Source organism: Oryza sativa, chromosome 2 (assembly GCF_034140825.1).
Source record: "Oryza sativa Japonica Group chromosome 2, ASM3414082v1".
NCBI classification, from domain to species: domain Eukaryota; kingdom Viridiplantae; phylum Streptophyta; class Magnoliopsida; order Poales; family Poaceae; genus Oryza; species Oryza sativa.
Genome location: NC_089036.1, coordinates 29,949,397 through 29,968,113, shown reverse-complemented (window position 1 = coordinate 29,968,113; position 18,717 = coordinate 29,949,397). Strand labels below are relative to the sequence as shown.

Genomic DNA, 18,717 nt, shown 5'->3' with positions numbered 1-18,717 from the left:
AATTTAAATTTTGAATTGATTTTAAGATATGTTCAACTTAGTTTGTTTTTAATATTAGCTTTTAAGTTGTTAAAGACACATATATAAAAATTTTCGCAAATCATTTTTCTGATGGCTAATAAGTTGTTATGGCTTATAAAATGGCTCTATAATAGGAAATCAGTTTTTTTAATTGCTAATAAGTTGTTATGGCTTATAATAAACTTATGGGTAACGGACGAGGCTCTATAATAGGATAGTTCAGGTATAATCCCAGCTTCATGCGATACATCCCCAAAGATTAGTTACTCAGCCAAATAAAACTTGACTGAAAAGAATTCCGGTAGCTTAGCCTCCGCGTCGCCCACGCGCGGGTGACACAGGGGAAAACCTAGCGCCGCCGCCGCCACTTTCTCCCCCTCTCCCTCCCCTCGCCGCTGCCGGAGCCCGCCGCCGGATAACCGAGCGGCCAGCCGAGATGGCGGCGGCGAGGCCAAACCTTGACGGTGCCCCGTCTCGACGCATCACAGGCGGGCCAACGCGCGGTGCGGAGGCGTCACAGACGTGGTGTGGAGGCGGCGAATCCGGCGCCGCCGCGGCCGGATCCGGCCTCCCCACGGGTGGATCCGGCGCCTCCACGCCGGAGCTGGCCGGAGCAAGCCGCTCTCAGGCGGTAACGACGGGAGGTGGAGGCAGCGGCGTCTGGCGGTGGCTGGCGGCTGGCGGCAGCTAGTGGAGGAGGCCGGCGTGCGCGACGACGGGAGGTGGAGGCGGCGGCTAGCGGCAGCCGGTGAGAGGCCGGCGTGCGCGGAGACGCGACCGACGGCGGTGGAGGACGCGGTGACGGTCGGCAGCGGAGGCCGCGGTGGCGGAGGTAGCGGAGGACGTGGTGGCGGCCGGAGGCGGAGGCCACGGTGGCGGAGGCAGCGGAGGACGCGGTGGCGGAGGCAGCGCAGGCCGGCGCGAGGAGGCCGCAGTGGAGGCCGCAACAGAGGCTGGCACGCGCGTGAGGCTCGTCCGAGGAAGGCGTGCGGCCAGCCTGGAGTGGCGGCGGCGTGCGGCTGCATTTCCGGTGTCGGCGCAGGCCTAGATGGTGCAAAGGGAACTGGCGGCGGTGGGTCATCTTCCTCGTTGCCGATCGGCACCCTCACCCTTTCTAGAGCTCATCCCCCTCTTTGCGAGGAGTTTTTAGGCTGGATTGAGGCGGCCGCTTGTCAGTGGGGAAGCTCAGGCTGCCGAAGCAATGCTACCTAGTCCCGGGTTCTCCTTCGGCCAGATCTGGCGAGGAGGCCGGCGGGTGGTGGAACGGAGGGGTCCTGGACCAGCTCTCAGGGATGGTGGTTCGAGGAAGTCGGCCGACGGCGGGGCGTCGGTGCGGTGTGGTGGCAGTCTTGTCATTGGCAGGACTGAAAGCTGACCGACGGAGGGGCGCCGGTCGGGTGTGGTGGAAGCCATGTGCCGCCGATGTTTAGATGGTGGATTCAGATTGGGCGACGGACCACGGCGGTAGGGATCCCGAGCGAAAGCTTAGCCCAAGTCTTTGTGCCAACAATGACTATGTCTTCGGGCGTGGTAACCCTCCTGGGGGCATTGTTGAGGTATCCCTCCTCCCTCGGCAAGGAGCTCTGGACGAAAACCTAGTCCAGTTCTTTGGACGGATGACGACGGCGTCTTCGGCATCGCGACCTTCGTGAGGGCGTCGTTTTTGAGTCTTCGTATCGTAGTGGTGTTGTTGGCCAGGTGGCAATCGGTCTCGCATAGCGATGGCCGGTTCGGTGCTTGGCTTTCCTGTCTATAGTGTGTGTTTGGGCGGTTGGCACTTGGTTCGGGGCGTGTGCTCTGGTGCACATCCTTCCTCGACAGTCAGCTGTCGATGTAAAACTTTTCTTGTAATATTTTCTTCCTATCTTAATTACATTGAATGACCTCCTTCGGTCATTCCGGCAAAAAAAACAACCCCAAAGATTTTTATTTATCTTCAAATGACCATGGAGCAGTGGAAGGGAAACTTTTGCCACGACCCGAATTCTGAACGCGATAAGCTTGCTAGCTAGCGTTAGTGGGCTAGATCAACCCTCCACCACGGAAACGCCAACATGTGCTGACCATGTTGGCCAACTTTACCGGCCGGGGCTTCGAAATGGACAGCAAACGACGAGCATTTTCTCGTGCGCCCCCGCCCCCGCGGCCCGCCGCGATGTGGCGCACTCGCACGACGCATGCAGCTAGCGGCGTGCATCGCAATTCGCAACGCCACTGGATGATCTCTCGATCGATCGCGCTTTTCCGGCCGCCCCAACCACGCGCATCCAACACCCGTACGTCGCACACAGTCGCAGCAGCAGCAGCGGCGGCTACTAGCTCGGATGGTCGAATACTCGTCGTACGACGGCCAGTGCACAGGCGCACTCGGGGAGCTAATCGATCTGACGTTGTTGGTAGGTAGGAGTAGATCTGTCGATCGACATGAGGGAGGATTATCGGTGCACGTACAACTGTCTGGATTAGCTTATGCACGAATCATGATGAGCGTGTCATGATTGATTCTTTCAATTCTGTTTAGCCGATATGATTATGCTTGTAGATGTAGCAGCAGGTGTGTGCACACTGATTTATTTTTAATTTCGCTCCAATTGACTGGTAGCACTTGTTTATTGAGCATTTGATCGAGCCGATGATTTCGATCAACTTGACCGACTCCTTCACTTCGGTCAGAGTTGTATATATAACTAGATGGGTACCCCGCGCGTTCTTGTGGAAGAATTGTGTGATAATATAGTATATATGAGTTCTAAAATTTTCTTTCTTACCTACTATACTATTTTTTTATGTGCATGTTTATATATTTTTGTAACTTTATCAATTATACAAAGGTTATAAATGATTAGGTTGTATGGTGTGCCTTTAGGATGAAGATGTGTAATTTACACTCCTGCTAAATCATCCAAAGACTAAAAACAATTGAGGTGATGTGAAGAGATACATTATACACCCTCGATGAATCATCCAAAGGCTAAAAACAATTAAGGTGATGTGGCTTCATGAGAGAAGAGAGAATTATCATTAACTATATTTAGTGGGGATAAATTTTACAGATATATAGGATTACTCCTCCGTCTAAAAAAAACTCAATTTCTAGATTTTAAATTTTATCTCACAAAAAACTAACTTATACCATCCAATCTACCCACGGCATGTAAAACGAGAAACTTTATCTCTTTCAATAGCTTTTAACTACCTATCACTCTTACTACTTTTTTCAATGATTAATAGCATTTTGGTTATTCTCACGCTTCACTATTTTTATCTTGGATGTTAGGAATGGGTTATTTTTGGACGGAGGGAATACTCGATTATGGATTTTAATTATGAACAGGCAAAGTGGGATTATGGATACACTTATTCGTAATCATGTACTAGTACCAAATACTGACACATTACCTTCTTCCCAAGTGTATGCTCTCTATAGGTCTATATAGTACCACGATGATATTTGGAAGATTCTGATTAGCCATCTCCTTTAATACCCCTTCATTGTCTGCACTTTGCAGTACAGAGCCAAGCCAACACAACCCCTAGCAGGCTACCATGGATCCTTAATTATCTCTCTTAATCCCCAACCGTCTCCAAGCTCAAATCTCAATCAACAAGGTTACGCGCGGCTTAGGTTTTAATTTAATTCAACTGCCACCAACACGCACCAGTCAAAACGGCCAAATTTGACATGTAAATTCATCAGCCACAAGCACACAATTGCACAAATCCATCATTTTCACTTCATTAAACAAGCTCGCAAGTACGTGTAGTTCAGGGACACAAGGTTACTCACCACCTAGGTATGGCCACAGCCATCCATTAGCGAATAAAAAGATTAAATTAATCCAATCGAGCTAGCTAAGCAGGTCATCTAACCGCATCAGTCAAGCATGAACAGGGTGATTAAGTGATTATTATTATTAATTAATTACACCGTCCCAACCGGCTTTGTTTGACTTGTCCGACCAGCTCGCCAGCTACAAATACCCGCGGGAATGGCGAGCTAGCGCAGAAGGAGACGCAGAAGCGCGCGAGAGAAGAGAAGAGAAGCTAAGCTAGCCATCAAGGTCTCGAAGAGGAAGCAAGAGCGCGAGGAGGAGAGGAGGAGGAGGCGGCGGCGGCGGCGATGGGGATGAGCATCGCGCAGGCGGTGGCGGCGCTGATGGGGACGTGCGCGAGGCGGCTGTCGCGGGCGGCGCGGCGGCTGCACCTGCGGCCGCGGGAGGGGATCGCGGCGTCGTTCTCGTCGCGCGCCATCGTGCCGTTCCTGGGCGGCGGAGGCGGCGGGAAGAAGGCTATCTCGTCGTCGAGGAGGAGGAGGAAGGCCGGGGCGGAGCTGAGCTTCCGCGCGGAGGACGGGGTGTGGAGGAAGGAGATACTGATGGGGGAGCGGTGCCAGCCGCTGGACTTCTCCGGCGTGATCTACTACGACGCCGAGGGGCGGCGCCTGGAGCAGCCGCCGCCGCCGCGCTCGCCGCTGCGCAGCCCGCTGCCGTCGTCCATCAAGCTCGCGGCCAACGCCGGCGGCGGCGGCGGCTACTAGCCGGAGATCGACACGTACACCCGCTCTCTCGCAGGCTTGCAGCAAATCTCTGAACTTTTGGAGCCAAAGCTTAGCCAGCCGCCTTCCTCTGCTTTCCTGCGACATAGTAATAGGTCTCTGCTTCTGATGATCTGTTCTTCTTCTTCTTTTTTTTTTTATTTTACTTCCTTTGGTGTGCGTAGTGATTAGTGATCACTGATCAGTATCAGTACCATGTAAAAGAGTTTATGGAAGCTTAGCTTGATGCTCTTCAGAAGTTGGCACCTCTTTTTACGGTCATCACTCTGATTCTCTGAATATCTTTGATCATCTAGTAGTTGTTCATTAGCATTTACTATCCGGCTACCTTTTCATGTCTTTGTTTTTGTCGTATTTTTTGCACCTTGTTTCTTAGGTAGTACTACTACTCTTAGCAAATTAAGAAATTGAAGTTAGTAAACGAATTTTCAGAGAACTTATCCAGGGTTGGCAAGGACATGATGGTTGAAATGGATCAGTGTTTGGTGGTTGGTGCATGCAGTGGTTTGTCTCGTGCTAGTATGTAGAACAGTAGAAGGTTGTATCTAGCAAGTTGGACTAGATTATTTTCTTTATAGACTATCAACTACCAATACCATTGTTCCATTCCTTGTTCGTTGTTTGTTTGCGAGATCATGGTCAACCCATGTCGGATGTAGTCCTCTACATTAGCATGCGTATCACTTTATCAAGTTTGTCCACCATATCATTTTTCTTGGTAACGTGGCTCAGAACTTCGGTTCTGCACACAAATCAAACAGAGGACAACCTGACTTGAATAAGTTTACTGTCAATTTTCATCTTGTACCATTATTGAGATCCCAGTTGCTGCGCAGTTGTGCACTGATCATTGAACAGAGGGGGCAGCTCAAGTCCCATCGCTTTTCCTACAAAATATAGGAGGGATTGACTTAAACGGAAAGAATTGGTTGACAGAACAATTCGGGTGGAACTACTCATTATGCGTTTCCAAATGTTTGTTATGATCCAACGTGCACAAGCAAACTCTCCAACATCCTAGACCCACAATTAATTTTCCCCAGCATGCTCAATTATAATTAATTTTACAGCACTCTCAAAAAAGCTTATGCCTTTTTTCCCTCTAATATAATCGGAATATAATCGGCAATGCTCTTGCCGTTCTCGTTTTTTTTTTAAAAAAAAGCTTATGCCTTCCCACCTCTGAGCTCTGTACAACATAACGGAAGAGGATCCTCTTGACTTACTTCTCTCTAACTTTGAGTCACTGACATATGAGCCTACTATATAGAGGGCCCACATATCAATGACATCAGTTAGAGAGAAGTAAGTTAGAGGATCTTAATCCCAACATAACTCGGAAAATTATGCAGCGGAAACAACCTATCCTCTCTTACTATAAAGTCCACTAAATCCTAAAGCATAACATGAAAAGATACCACATCATCATCCATTAACAATTATTATATTTAAACATCATGCAAGCATATTATATTATTTATAATTTATTAAATTTTATAGCTTTTCAAATGCAAGCTTGTTAAATCATCATCTCACATAATTCGCATAATATTTCAATGTCTCTTGATCATTTTTATAATATCATATACTTATATAGTTCATCCTAACTCCTAACTTAGTTAAAATGTGCTCTCTCTCTCTCATTAAATCATATCACCTCAATTGTTTTTAGCCCTTAGATGATTAATCTATGATCCAAACTATCTCCCTCATTTTCTTCTCTCGTAAAGCCACATCAACTTAGGGTCTGTTCAGCTGCAGCAACACTGCAGCATGTAGGAACAGTGAAGCAAGCACAAAAAAAAAAGCAGCGGCCGGCCACGACTGGCTACAGGCAGCTGTTGTACCTGCAAGCCAAACATGCCCTTACTTTTCATTTGAATCATCATTCTACATACTATTTGAATTTGAATTATCATAAACCATATCAATTTACGTAAGTTTATAGTATCTAGCTATCTTACACATTATTTTTACTCAGTGTTATCATACTAAACTCCCGCATCAACACACAGGGTCCACCTATTATAATGAAAACTTGAAAATTATTGTAGAATATGAAAATAGATGTAAGGCATTATGAGTGCTCTTAAACAAATCTCAAATGTTCATTTTTATATTATATGGTAGTTTTCAGATTTACATTAAATATTTTTCTACTCGCCTAGGAGGCTACAGTGCGACACAAGATTTTTTTTTTTTACGTCTTGCAAGGTTGGAGTAGTAGTTTACCGCTCTTCTAGTATTTTCCTAGCGAAAATGGCCAAATACCTGAACCTGATAATGCCACGAAAATGGTCCACGAGGAACAGATGAAATGGCTTGCCTAGTTGCCTGCCTGCTAGGTCAGTACCAGCGAACAGTGGTTATGCGGCGACTTTATGCGGCCGGATAGCGTTGCGAGGAGCAAATAATTCCCCCGGAAAACGACGGCGCCACCACCCACCCCGGCCAACGCCGCCGTGAGGAGGGATCGCGCATCGCGTCGCGCGGCAACCGTCCCGTCTCGCTCTCGCGCGCCCGTACGACAACGCGAACCACGTTAATTGAATGAGCCGCTACCTAACTAACATTTCACGCACAAAATCATCTCGTTAACAAGAAAAATCTGGAATAATTAATCAGGTTGTCAGAGGAGGCAGTAGGGGATACTAGTCACTGTCACAAGTCGCAAACCAAACCATATGCGCTGAGTTCACTGCCACAAGCACACAGAAATGCAGAGATCGCCATTTTCACCTAGGCTGTGTCTAGTTCACGCTGAAGTTTGAAAAATTGATTGAAATTGAAACGATGTGATTGAAAAGTTATGTGTGTATGAAAGGTTTGATGCGATGGAAAGTTAGAAGTTTAGAAAAAAACTTTGGAACTAAACAGGCCCAATTTATATTTTGTACAAGTGCACTCATGCGCCATACTGGCACGGCAATTCCAATGGCGAAAGGACAAGATTTTTGACGGGTAGGCTTGACATGTACTACTACAGGCTCGTGTCGTGCGGGTGACTCAACGCGACGCGACGCGGGCACACGAGCCGGCGCGCGCCGCGGCCTCGGCGGTGTCACGGCCAGAAGCGGCAGCACACTGGCTTGTCGTCGCCGGCCGCCTTGCCGTTGCCGGCGTGCCGCTTCTTGCCCTTCCGCTTCGGCACGGTCACCGTGAGCACCCCGTCCGCCATCCGCGCGCTCGCCTCGTCCGCCGCCGCGTCCTCCGGCAGCCGGAACTGCGTCACGGCCGCGCGCCGCCTCCCCGCCGCCCTCTCCCTGCAATGCCACCTCACGCCGTCGTTTTCCTCCTCCTCCTCGCCGCTGGCCTTCCCCGCCTTGGCTGCGTTATTGGCGTCCTCGTGTTCGCCGCCGGCGCGGACGCGGAGGATGTGGCCGTCCACCACCTCGACGGCGACCTGGTCCTTGGCCAGCCCGGGGAGGTCCATCTCGAACACGTGCGCCACCGGCGTCTCCCTCCAGTCCATCGGCGGCCGGGCTTCACCGGCGACGACGCCGCCGGCGCCGGGGAAGAACCTGTCGAGCAGCATCCGCGAGAGCACCAAAGACATTGTTGATGTTCTCCTAAGCTTCTTCGCGTGAATCTTGCGAGTTCACTCCGACTTGGCATGCACGAGTGTTCGTCATCATTTTTATAGATGCGAGCACGGTGGCGCGCGAGAATGATCGAGAACGCGTGTACGGACATTTCCTTTGCGGTTTTTCTCCCCGTCTGGTTGCATCCGGATGCGGGAAGTGTTTGCAGACTCGCAGGGAGGAGCGCGCGAACACGCGATTTTTCTGGTAGTTTCTCGCGTTTTCTTCAGCGTGTTCTTCGCAGGGGAAGAAAACGGGTTAGGGGAACACAGCGATGCAGAGGGATCAATAGATCCGTGTTATCGACGGCTCAGATGATTCCACGCAGGCATGCAGACGGCAACTCTGTAGGCATGGAACTGAAGGAATTTGTGCTAATTGGGAGATTTGACAGATTATTGGTGCTGATTTATTCCGTTTTCTGTAAATGACACTGCAAAAATCTTGCTCTTTTTACACATTTTGCAACAAAGAAATAACGAATATTGCCATACGATCAGACCCAGTACGTCTAAATAAGACTTAACTTACCGATTTATTATAACAGTTTGGGTCTCTTCTGACAGATTTTACACAACTGCTGGTCCGCACTGCTACCGGATGGTAACAATGAGGTTCCTGTCGACGAACTTGGCGCCACCAACTTTGCCCTGCATCGCCGGCGGCAGCTTTACGACGCGCCTCTGGTCGCCGGCTTCTATCAGTAGTTCTGATCCACCTCTATACTGCATTTTTCAGACAAAACAACAGATTGTCGAAAACAGCCAATAGAGATGAGTAGTACTGAGATGATGTGCTCCTTTGAATCAAGAAAGAGTACTGGTAACTGCCTTACTTGATATAGTTTGATTTCAGACTTATCAAAGCCCGGCATGAAAAGGGTCACCGATTTCTGAACAGAATCAAAACTAACTGAAGGGTATACTTTGTTGCTTGTATTCCTCAGTAAATCTTTTGCATTTTGGCTCAAAGAATTCAGCACTCTGCTCCAATCTGCTGAAGAATCAGTTGGCAGAAATGGCAGAAACGAGAAAGTCATCGGCAAAAACTTCTCTGCAACTCCTTGGTGAATTTCGAAACGCTGTTCGGTATAACCAAATGCTCCACATATATTTCCACCAGCTTGAGTTGTACATCCCCAGTATCGCAATGCAGAAGATACAGAGATTGATCTTCTAGGGTCCATGATGAGGAAGCATGCAAATTTTGAGGGATCGGCAAACCAAACCGATATTCTCTAAAAGAAAAAAAAAAGCAGATTTCAGCTAACTAGTTGAACACATATCTACTAGGTTGCTGCACAAAAGAACTAAATCGGGAAAATTAACCTGAATAAGTTGTTCAATATCATTCCATAACTCTGAACTCAGTCTTCCTTCACTAGTTTTACCATTTGGCCTTGCAGAATCGTATATTAGTCTCATCGCGGAAGGAGAAGCCAGTCTTCCTATGTCAGTCTTTTCTGCTAGATCCTTCACATACCTCAAGTAAGACCTGTCTTTTGTGTAGCACCAGCATTAAGTTTAGAGACTATCTCCTGTGGGAAGCTAAGGTGAAGTTGGAGCAAGGAAAACCTATACCTTGCTCTCTCAGTAGCACCAATTAGCCGTAGAATTTCCTCTGTATTGTTGCAATCATACACTACCACATCAAATTCCTCTTGTGAACTATTCCTTTGAGTTGAAAAGAAGTTAAGCAGCTTCTGAAGAGCTAACACTGAACAGACCGAGTCCATTCCGGGTAAGACTCCAAGCTCCTCCCCTACAACCTATCCCATGAAAAATCATCAATCCAAATGACTGCTTTATCCTCATGTCCCATAATACAGCAAAGTTAAATTGCCTACCGCCTCAAGGACTCCTTGAGTAAGATTGATCTGCGAGTCCACTTTCTTTAGCCGGTCAAGGGGTTCAAGCAGCATCTACAATGTAACCATACAACATTCTTCAGCATCATGAATCAGAATATCATTCCAGTTTATGATATAACTATAGCTAAAACATAGAGGATATCACTTTCAAGATAGTAGTTTACTTTACTAGTCTCCAGCTTCATGGTGGAAAGATTGGCAGCGCACTCGGTCAGCGAGTTACCGATCTTACAACCCATCAATTGCTCTGCGGTGGGATCTTGGGACTGTATGACCAAGCATGTCTTCAAGCCTTCACTTGCATAATACTAAAACGTGGAAAAGAACAAGTTAAAGGCAATTCTTTCATGAACCAACTAACCAGGAATTGATACAACCATCAGAACATATTCAGTATTTCGGCAATATGAACTCGCCATTTAATTTTACCTAATGTCATGCTACATTGTACTCGGTTCAATTCATGGAGCATCCCGGCTAATGATCGATAAATGATACTACAATAAATCTAAGTAATGTACAGCGAGCTCACACCAAACTAGTACAATTTTCCATCAAGATAACGACGAACGCAATCGATGGAGAGAAAGTTTTCACCTGAGCGGCGACGGCGGCCGCGGTGGTCTTCCCGGAGCCGCCCTTCCCGAGGAAAGTCACCAGCTTGGGAGGAGCACCGGCACCGGCGGAGCAGGCGATGACCAGACGCCGCCGGCCGCGGCCTCCCCGGCGGGGAGCGGCGAGGATTTGGCTCGCCGCCGAGGCGAGCAAGGAGGGAGCCATCCACACTCTCTCAGTGGCTTTCCTCGCGATCCGATTGGGATTCCGGGGTCTCCGGCCGCGCGTGTGGGCGAGCCCCCTCGGCCTCCCGCTGCTTCAGCCGTTTATAAAGAAAAGAAAGTTTCTTTTCTTTGGGATAGGGCAAAAACCCCACCTCTGGACTTTGGCCACCTCTCTCCTCCCCCAATTCCACCACTAGCCCTCGTGTCCCCGGCGCGGCGGCGGCGGCGGCGATGCCTGACCAGCGGCCAAAGCGGCCGTCCGACTCGGTCGCCGCCGCCTCGCCGGCGGCGAAGCGCGCCCGCGACCCGTCCGCGCCGGCGTTCCCCACCTACAGGGACGCCCCCGACCTGCCCCCGAAGATCCGTCTCCTATGCGAGATCCTGGCGTCCTCGGCACCCGACGTCGACGCGGCGCTCGACGACGCCGACGTCCGCGTCACCTCCTCCGACGTCGAGCAGGTGCTCCGGTTCTCCTACGCCCACCCGCGCGCCGCCGTCGCCTTCTTCCGATGGGCGGGGCACCGGCACCTCCGCCACCAGCACTCCCCCTACTCGTGGAACCTCGTCGTCGACCTCCTCGGCAAGAACCGCCTGTTCGAGCCCATGTGGGACACCGTCTCCTCCATGCGGACCCAGGGCCTGCTCTCCCTGGCCACCTTCGCCTCCGTGTTCTCCTCCCTGGCGGCCAACCCGGCCAGCTCCCCACTCAGGGCGTTCGTGGAGCTGCCGATGTACGGCATGGACCGCGACACGCCGGCGCTCAACTCCCTCCTCTCCGCGCTCTGCCGCGCCTCCCGCCTGGACGACGCCCGCGCCGCGATCCCCGTGGCGCGCGCCGAGGCCGGCACCCGCCCCGACGCCGACTCCTACGCCATCCTTCTGGAGGGCTGCGAGGCTGCCGGCGACCCTCACGTTGCACGCGAGGTGTTCGACGAGATGCGGCACGTCATCGGATTCGATCCTGCCAATGTTCCTGCCTATGATTCTTTCCTCACTACACTGATTTCAAGTGGTTCCTCCACAGCGTTAATGGATGCGATGGACTATCTTGCTATCTTGCACCGGCAGAGGTGCTCACCTGGGGAGAAGTTCTTCCGCGCCGCACTGGCCGCACACCTCAAGGCGCGTGAATTGCGCGGCGCGGTGGTGCTCTGGAACGACTTTGTCGTAAGGCGGGGACTCATCCCAGATAAGGAAATGTATAGCACAATGATCATGCTGCAGGGCACTCTTGGGCATCCTGAGGTGATTGTTGAGTACCTTGATGAGATGACCTTTGATGGAGTGTTTCCAGATGCGGACACATACAATATGGTTTTCCAGTTCTTGCTGAAGGGGAGGAAACTCCGGGAGGCGTCGGCAATATTTAGTGAGATGGTCAAGAACGAGTTCTGGCCCAATGAGGCAAATTGTTCGCTCGCGCTTCGTATGTTCTTGGATACACGAGACTGGGATTCAGGGATCAAGTTGTGGAAATGCATGGTGGAGAATGGGCTTCCACCATTGGAGGAGAGTGGGAACATGCTCGTATCAAAGCTAAAGGATGAGAGGTTACCCGAGGCATGTAAATATGCAGAAGACATGATTGATCGATGTATCAAGTTGAGCTCTTCCACAATGTCAAAGCTGAAGCAATGTCTGATGAAGGTTTATAAAGGACATATCCACGATCACCTACTTAGAAAATGGAAGGCGCACTAGGTATTTTTACCTCTTCTTTGTGGTTAAATATAACAGGGGAAGAAAAGCTAACATTTTGCCCCCAAGTAGCTGAGTAGCGGTTGATGGTGATTTTCTGGTTGCAACTGCAACTATAGGAACATTATGCGCATAGCATCAGTAAAAGTTGCAAAGCATTGGCTCAAAGCTAGGTGTACAATGTAGTGACATATTTGGTAAGGTAGTTTGGTAAATTAAACTTGACTCTCCTAATGTTTTTCTTTTGCATGCGTTTCTTGCGTAGAAATTCCAGTGTTTTCTTTGAGTTTTGTTCTCCCTTTCGACATGATGTGGCGTTGGGAAATGAACATGACATCCTGGTGACAAGGATTTTCTTTTTGGTTTGTTTGAGAAAGAGAGGGATCCTCTCCCATTTCTACTAGGTAAAATTTGCTCTATGACACCCAGTTTTGTGGCATTGGCCTTGTGGTTTTCTCCATCGGCTGTAATAGGGAAACACACTTTCAGCTAACTCTATCAAATCCAACTTGAGACTGATAAAAGAAGAACCCATCTTGAATCTGACAAAACCATCTCCACCGTCATGCAAATGGAGCTGAGCACACTCCAAAGTTCTCTAGTTTCTTTCCAACTTTCCAGGTTCTGATAAATGGTGACAAGGAAGTGTCATAATTTATCAGTAAGTAGGAAGTTTACTCTATGGTTAGATTGCCGTACATTGTGGCAAGAAATGCACACTCGTAGTTTCTTCTGGGAACGACGTGTACCGACTGAAGGAAGTGCAAAGAGAATTCACATTAAATATTTTGCAAATGATTTCCTGCATGGTTGGCAAGAAGCTACTCACCTGTAGTAGCATCGAAGTGCTTAATTCATTACCAAAAGACAGCTAATACAGAGGCTGACATTTAGTCTTCACTGTGACACTGTATTTGACAGTGCGTACTGCTCAGAATATGAACCGATATGACACGATATCAGCTTGAACAACTTTACAATTGTTGATCTACTCAGCTTATTATGTCCTGTGGCTACGAAATTTGCAAGAACCTTTCAACAAAGTAAATAATAAGCGACGATGAGTCGATGATGAATGGCTGCATGTTTGGGTGCATCGGCGGAGATTGAGCCCCCAAACACCCCAACCAAAAAAACAGGACCAAAGTACCCAAAGAAAATAAAATCAATGTGGTAAATTTTTAGTTTTACCTACACTATGGTAAAGAACAAATTTATATTATTTGATTATATTAGTTTGAATCAAATGAAGAAACGATTTGATTATATTATTTTTATTGGTAGTCTGCTTACATCGGTAAGTAATATTAATCGTGACTAGCTATATTTTTTGGTGCAACATTTTCCAAGAAAAAAAAATCAAAATGTATAATGTGAATCACATATATTACAATTTCAACCATATATTTTTACTATAATTTTAAATCTTAGAACATAATTTTTCGTGCTTGTCATATAGGAACTATGAAACAAATAATTATCTATTTGATTAAAATATTAATTTAGAATAACATATAAGTAAAAAGAAAAAATATTTTTTATAAAATGTATCAAATGTTAGAAAATGTATATGTTATATTCCCAGGTGGCCAAGTATCCTGGTGTAATTGTGCCTAAGAAGAAAGAGAAAATTGTCGTATGGCATACCTCGAGGATATTTTCCCGTTGACTCGACGTCAACTCCGACTCCTCGTGGGGTGTGGATCCCCTAGAGTTGATGCTAGAACCACCTGATGTAGTTCCAGAAATATCAACCTCTATCTGTTTCTACCAGCTGAGAAATTCTACCAACTGAGATTAATTTCTCCTAATTAACTCTCTTAACTAGTGTTGATTTAGTGAGAAAAATATTTTCCTTTTCACCAATGAGATAAGCAACACATATCCCCGTGAGATCGGTTTATCCTTATTCTACATATTGAAAAAAAATTGTCTCGAACAACGCTACTTGAAATTGATATAATAAAAACAAGAAGAAAATACATATGTTTTTTTAGATTATATTGTACTTGCATGTTACTTTTGGGAAAAGAGTGTTATTTGTTTTAGTGTTGGCTGGAGCGTAATTGCTATTATGGAAGGAAACACCTTAAAGAAAAGGTAGTTTTCCTTTAATTCTACACTAATCAAGTTAACTAGATGAATACCCTGCCGCGTTGCTGCGGGGAATTAAGTTACATAATATGTACAAATAGGATTCAATATAATTATTAAAACTAAAACAAATTGATACTTATGAATTTTGAGTCTAAAAATAATTAAGATTGCATGGTGTTATGAGAGAAGAAAGAAGAGACAATTTGAACCATAGATCTATCATCAAAAGGCTAGAAATAATTGGGACGATGTGGCTTAATGGGAGAAGAGAGAAATAGCATTAACTACATTTAGTGGGGATGAACTATGTAAGTATAGGATTAGGTGCGATGAGTGCCTTAATTGATCTCATTCGCACAAGAAGAATGACTATAAATTTGCCAAATCCTCGTGTAAGTTGTCAAATGGGCCATGTATTTTCGTGTTGGCCCGGGCATGTATGTAACAATCTATTCTCAAAATCACATCAACAAATATTTAACAAATATTTAGGAACGAGCTTACCTGTAAATTTAATTGTCAGGCGCGAGCTCTAACGATTGGACCTTGCATAGTAACTTGAGAAGTATTGTGTGTATCCAAATGAGTATGATTCCCGACGGGGAATTTAACTATTTGGTGCTTTTACGGACCGTCACTCGTGATATGCCATTCTTCTAGATAAACTTACAAAATGCCTAGTTATTAAACAGAATCGGTCCGCTCGTTTAACCAGAAAAAAAAATCAAAACCAATGCCTAGTTCAATGATATAATTGACCCGCGAAAAATTGGTTAAACTAGACAATTTTCTACATAACCGAATGAAAACCGGGATGGTCAGACCGGCAAGCACTTTTTACTGAAAAACATGAAGAGACGCTTGGCCGCCGTTTGCCCGTAGGAGGGGTAAATAGTTAAATTTCCCTTTCGGACCCTCGTCACTCATCGTCGTTTGCCCGGCGCCGCCCGGCCGCCGCCGATCCCCATCCATTCCGCTAGCGAGCAGGGGCGCCGTCGTTCGTCCTGCTGCTTCCGCCGCATCCATCCCTGGTGAGCACATCCTCCGCCACCGCCGCCTGCGCCGATCCCCATCCATCCCGCGAGCGAGCAGGGGCGCCCCTCGTTCGTCCCGCTGCTTCCGCCGCATCCGTTGCGCACATCCTCTTTCCCATATCTCTCTCTACCCACGCACTTTTTTCTTTATCGAATTTGCGTTAACCCTAGCTTCTGTTCTGGAAATTTGCCTTAACCTTGATACTGATAACAGTTTGTTTGTTCCCAAAAAGTTTCCCATGTTAGACCCGCCCATGGACCGGTTCTAGCGTTGGTATGGAGAGCTTCCGTGATGATCAGCGCGCTGGTCCTCAATCCGAGCAACACTCTGATCATGTGTCTGATTCTGCTGAGGATGCAATATCTGATGAGGTGCTGCATCTGCTGATGTTGCTACAGCATGTGAAATGTGATATGTTATGCTGCTGTACCTTTTTTTTTCGCCCGCAAATTTCATTAACACCACTTCAGGTTGGCAGGACATGCACTTATGTCTTCAATGAAATTAGAGAGATTCCAAATTTCTTTTTTTTTCTCTTGGCACCAGACCACTTTATAAGATGTACAACAAGAAGTTTGTTTTATTTTTGGTCTTTTTTCTAACAAATGTATTTGGCATCTATTAACAAAAGTTTGTTTTAACTACTAATAGTGTATTTCCACTTGTAGCAGTGGCGTATGAGTGCTTGCTGAACATGTGCCTTTATATATTAACAGGATGTTCTTGCACCAACAAGACTGTCATTAGCTTGTGCTGCTTCAAAAGAAAGAGAGAAGGAAAACAAAATGGTGGTGCCAGATGAATCAACCATCTGGGATGAAGTTCTGGAAGAAGCCGATGAGCTAGCCTATGTGCACAAAGTTCCTCCTAGTATATCATTCCTATCTGCTGGAACAGGCAAAAGTACGTTGCCATAAATCCTATTTATCTACTGCATAGATATGTATATTCTTGTTTGCCTTACGGATAAAGGAGGAATTCGGTTTTAGGAGCTTTCGTACATAACAATTTCTGTTTTTTTACACTGTGAGTTGTTTATCGTTTCTTCATTGATACAGGGAGAAAAGGTGAACACAGGCTCAAATTCTCAATACGTGGATCCAGTTCTGTTTCACTGAATGTGAAGACTGAAAACCCATACATTGGGGAGCAAGAAGTTTCATCAGTAATGCCAACAAACAGAGCTCCTGAAACCATGATGGCTGAGCAGTTGGAAAATATCAAGGAGGAAACTGAAGATTTGCCCTCAGAGTTTGCTTGTTCAACCAAGAAAGCAAATGTTTCAATTTCTGAACTTCTTGACAGTTTACAGGATAGAAGTGCCTCCTCTGCTGGGACACCATTTTTGGTTAGTGTTTAGTTGCGCTATTTTGTTATTTGGAGTTCTTAGACAACGATTAGCTTGTCTCTAAATATTATCTCAACGCAGTTGCATCAACACACCAGACCTAAGGAAGAAAAGCCAAAGGTCCCTACTTCTGTGAAGAGAACACTTGCACTTCTAGGTCAGAGGAATCTTGAGACCGAGAATCCCTTGGAGCATGTAATTGGTGAAACATCTAGCGAGGAGGAAGTAGGTTGTTAACATAACCAATGATATAAATACTTACTCTATTATGATCTTCAAAATGATATGTTTATCCTGCAATAGGACGATGCTCAAAACAACCTGGCTTTGATCAACAAAGATGTCAAGGGGCAAACTATGGCTGACATATTTCAACAAGTATTTAATGCAACAAGCATGGACTGTTTTACACTGCCCGTGAGATCATATGGGTATAACCGTCCTGATAATTATCTTCCGAATGATCACTTAAATATCTCTGGTTGTTCACATTTATTTGTTTTATGTATCTCTGTGGCAGATCTGGTTATTATGGAAGGATGCAACAAATTCTGCAGATGGAGAAAGATAGGCATGCTGAGTTCCTAAGACAGTATAACAGAGAGCAAGATTATTTAGGTGCGCCTTAATCATCTGTAGCTCTGTACTACCACGTACATGTTCATAAATAAGCTTCACTAGTGCATATACACATTGCTGAAGTAGCTACTCGTTGTATTTCCAGGCGATCCAAAGGGGGTTACAGTTCAGATTTTGTCAAGGTCTCTGGAAGGAAAGCTAACAATCTGCCGCTGCTTGTTCATGGAGAAGAGCAATGTATGTGGTTCATCTCTCAAAAAGAACTGTTTGGTTTTTGTTCATTTTGACCAATTGTGAAGCACTCAAATCCTGCATTACCAGCATTTTGTGCTACTGATGTTTCCATGGTACTTGTGTTTCAGTTGGCCACAACAGGGGAAGTGTCAACAGATCTTGACATGGATAATAGCAGCGTGAAAAGGACCATCATCTTCAGTCCCAAGATATGTGACAACGTGGATCTTCTAGCAGGAAACATTATTCACATCTTCCCACCATGGTTTGCTTTTTATAATCTGTTTCTGCATTTATTTTTGCCGATTTCTGGTTGAGAAACTAACAACTGCGCTACCTCAACAGGAAAGAAGTTAAGGTGAAAGAAGAGACGGTGATTCTTTGCACCTACTTCTCGCATCGTGGAGTTTGATACTACTTGAGATGCTTCTTTTTTAGATGAATTTATCATGAGTAAGAGGAAGCAACGATTATGCATGACCGTGTCCTGTGTATGTTGGCGCTCCCGAGTCCCGAGTCACTGCACGACCTGCTGACCTGATAGTTTAGAAGTTAGAACCCTCCTGATGACCACATGATGTAGCCGAGTTTGTACACAGCGTACTTTGACACAACCAGTATATAATGCTAATACATCATTGCCTTTTTTATTCTGGAGGAGAATGTTTTTTTTTTAACACAACCAGCAGCATTGCCTTCTTTTTTTGGAGGGAGAATGATTTTCTTTTCTGAGGTATACTCTCTGTATTCAAATATATGACCGCTGTTGACTTTATTTGGTTAGATTTTTAATACTTTCAAATTCAATAGTACCTTTCAAGGTATTTAGTTTGGAAACGTGAAAATCATATGGGTGGATTTTTCTTTATAAGTACTTATACCATATAATAGAATAGATTAGATATTATTTTTACAATTGT

At 46.3% G+C, this 18,717-nt stretch overlaps 5 protein-coding genes across 6 annotated transcripts; 3 read left to right on the top strand and 2 right to left on the bottom strand.

The window, feature by feature from the left end:
- Positions 1-4,025: 4,025 nt before the first annotated feature.
- LOC4330497 (uncharacterized) lies at positions 4,026-4,837 on the top strand. Its single transcript, XM_015771444.3, has one exon. It carries the CDS (start codon positions 4,142-4,144, stop codon positions 4,556-4,558), a length of 417 nt encoding a protein of 138 aa, XP_015626930.1. The 5' UTR covers positions 4,026-4,141; the 3' UTR covers positions 4,559-4,837.
- A 2,520-nt stretch (positions 4,838-7,357) lies between these two features.
- On the bottom strand, positions 7,358-8,186 carry LOC4330496 (17.8 kDa heat shock protein-like). The gene has a single exon (NM_001416846.1). The coding sequence runs from the start codon at positions 8,130-8,132 to the stop codon at positions 7,638-7,640; it is 495 nt and encodes a 164-aa protein (NP_001403775.1). The 5' UTR covers positions 8,133-8,186; the 3' UTR covers positions 7,358-7,637.
- Positions 8,187-8,543: 357 nt separating this feature from the next.
- Positions 8,544-10,883, bottom strand: LOC4330495 (uncharacterized protein At1g26090, chloroplastic). Its single transcript, XM_015771442.2, has 7 exons — positions 10,625-10,883; positions 10,192-10,335; positions 10,004-10,078; positions 9,738-9,925; positions 9,486-9,651; positions 8,993-9,394; positions 8,544-8,882 (listed from the first exon to the last, which is right to left on the bottom strand). Exons 1-7 carry the CDS (start codon positions 10,805-10,807, stop codon positions 8,751-8,753), a joined length of 1,290 nt encoding a protein of 429 aa, XP_015626928.1. The 5' UTR covers positions 10,808-10,883; the 3' UTR covers positions 8,544-8,750.
- A 59-nt stretch (positions 10,884-10,942) lies between these two features.
- Positions 10,943-12,790, top strand: LOC4330494 (pentatricopeptide repeat-containing protein At1g77360, mitochondrial). The gene has a single exon (XM_015771441.3). The coding sequence runs from the start codon at positions 11,038-11,040 to the stop codon at positions 12,505-12,507; it is 1,470 nt and encodes a 489-aa protein (XP_015626927.1). The 5' UTR covers positions 10,943-11,037; the 3' UTR covers positions 12,508-12,790.
- Positions 12,791-15,481: 2,691 nt separating this feature from the next.
- On the top strand, positions 15,482-18,450 carry LOC4330493 (uncharacterized). Of its 2 annotated transcripts, none has more exons than XM_015768103.3 (10): positions 15,482-15,632; positions 15,869-16,007; positions 16,353-16,539; positions 16,695-16,984; positions 17,066-17,209; positions 17,288-17,415; positions 17,505-17,602; positions 17,709-17,800; positions 17,926-18,062; positions 18,143-18,450. In XM_015768103.3, the coding sequence occupies exons 2-10, from the start codon at positions 15,912-15,914 to the stop codon at positions 18,207-18,209; spliced, it is 1,239 nt and encodes a 412-aa protein (XP_015623589.1). In that variant the 5' UTR covers positions 15,482-15,632; positions 15,869-15,911; the 3' UTR covers positions 18,210-18,450. The 2 variants fall into 2 exon arrangements, with proteins under 2 accessions (XP_015623589.1, XP_015623590.1); XM_015768104.3 differs by having other exon boundaries at positions 17,066-17,213; positions 17,325-17,415.
- Positions 18,451-18,717: the final 267 nt, after the last annotated feature.

Bases quoted from the DNA above. Each gene is read 5' to 3' on its own strand.
- LOC4330496 (NM_001416846.1), bottom strand. From the start codon at position 8,132: ATGTCTTTGGTGCTCTCGCGGATGCTGCTCGACAGGTTCTTCCCCGGC.
- LOC4330494 (XM_015771441.3), top strand. From the start codon at position 11,038: ATGCCTGACCAGCGGCCAAAGCGGCCGTCCGACTCGGTCGCCGCCGCC.
- LOC4330497 (XM_015771444.3), top strand. From the start codon at position 4,142: ATGGGGATGAGCATCGCGCAGGCGGTGGCGGCGCTGATGGGGACGTGC.
- LOC4330493 (XM_015768103.3), top strand. From the start codon at position 15,912: ATGGAGAGCTTCCGTGATGATCAGCGCGCTGGTCCTCAATCCGAGCAA. The intron at 16,985-17,065 runs GTTAGTGTTTAG...ATCTCAACGCAG, and splicing joins CTGCTGGGACACCATTTTTG to TTGCATCAACACACCAGACC. The intron at 17,603-17,708 runs GTGCGCCTTAAT...TTGTATTTCCAG, and splicing joins CAGAGAGCAAGATTATTTAG to GCGATCCAAAGGGGGTTACA.
- LOC4330495 (XM_015771442.2), bottom strand. From the start codon at position 10,807: ATGGCTCCCTCCTTGCTCGCCTCGGCGGCGAGCCAAATCCTCGCCGCT. The intron at 10,079-10,191 runs GTAAACTACTAT...GTTACATTGTAG, and splicing joins TGAAGCTGGAGACTAGTAAA to ATGCTGCTTGAACCCCTTGA. The intron at 9,395-9,485 runs GTTAATTTTCCC...TTTTTCTTTTAG, and splicing joins ATATTGAACAACTTATTCAG to AGAATATCGGTTTGGTTTGC.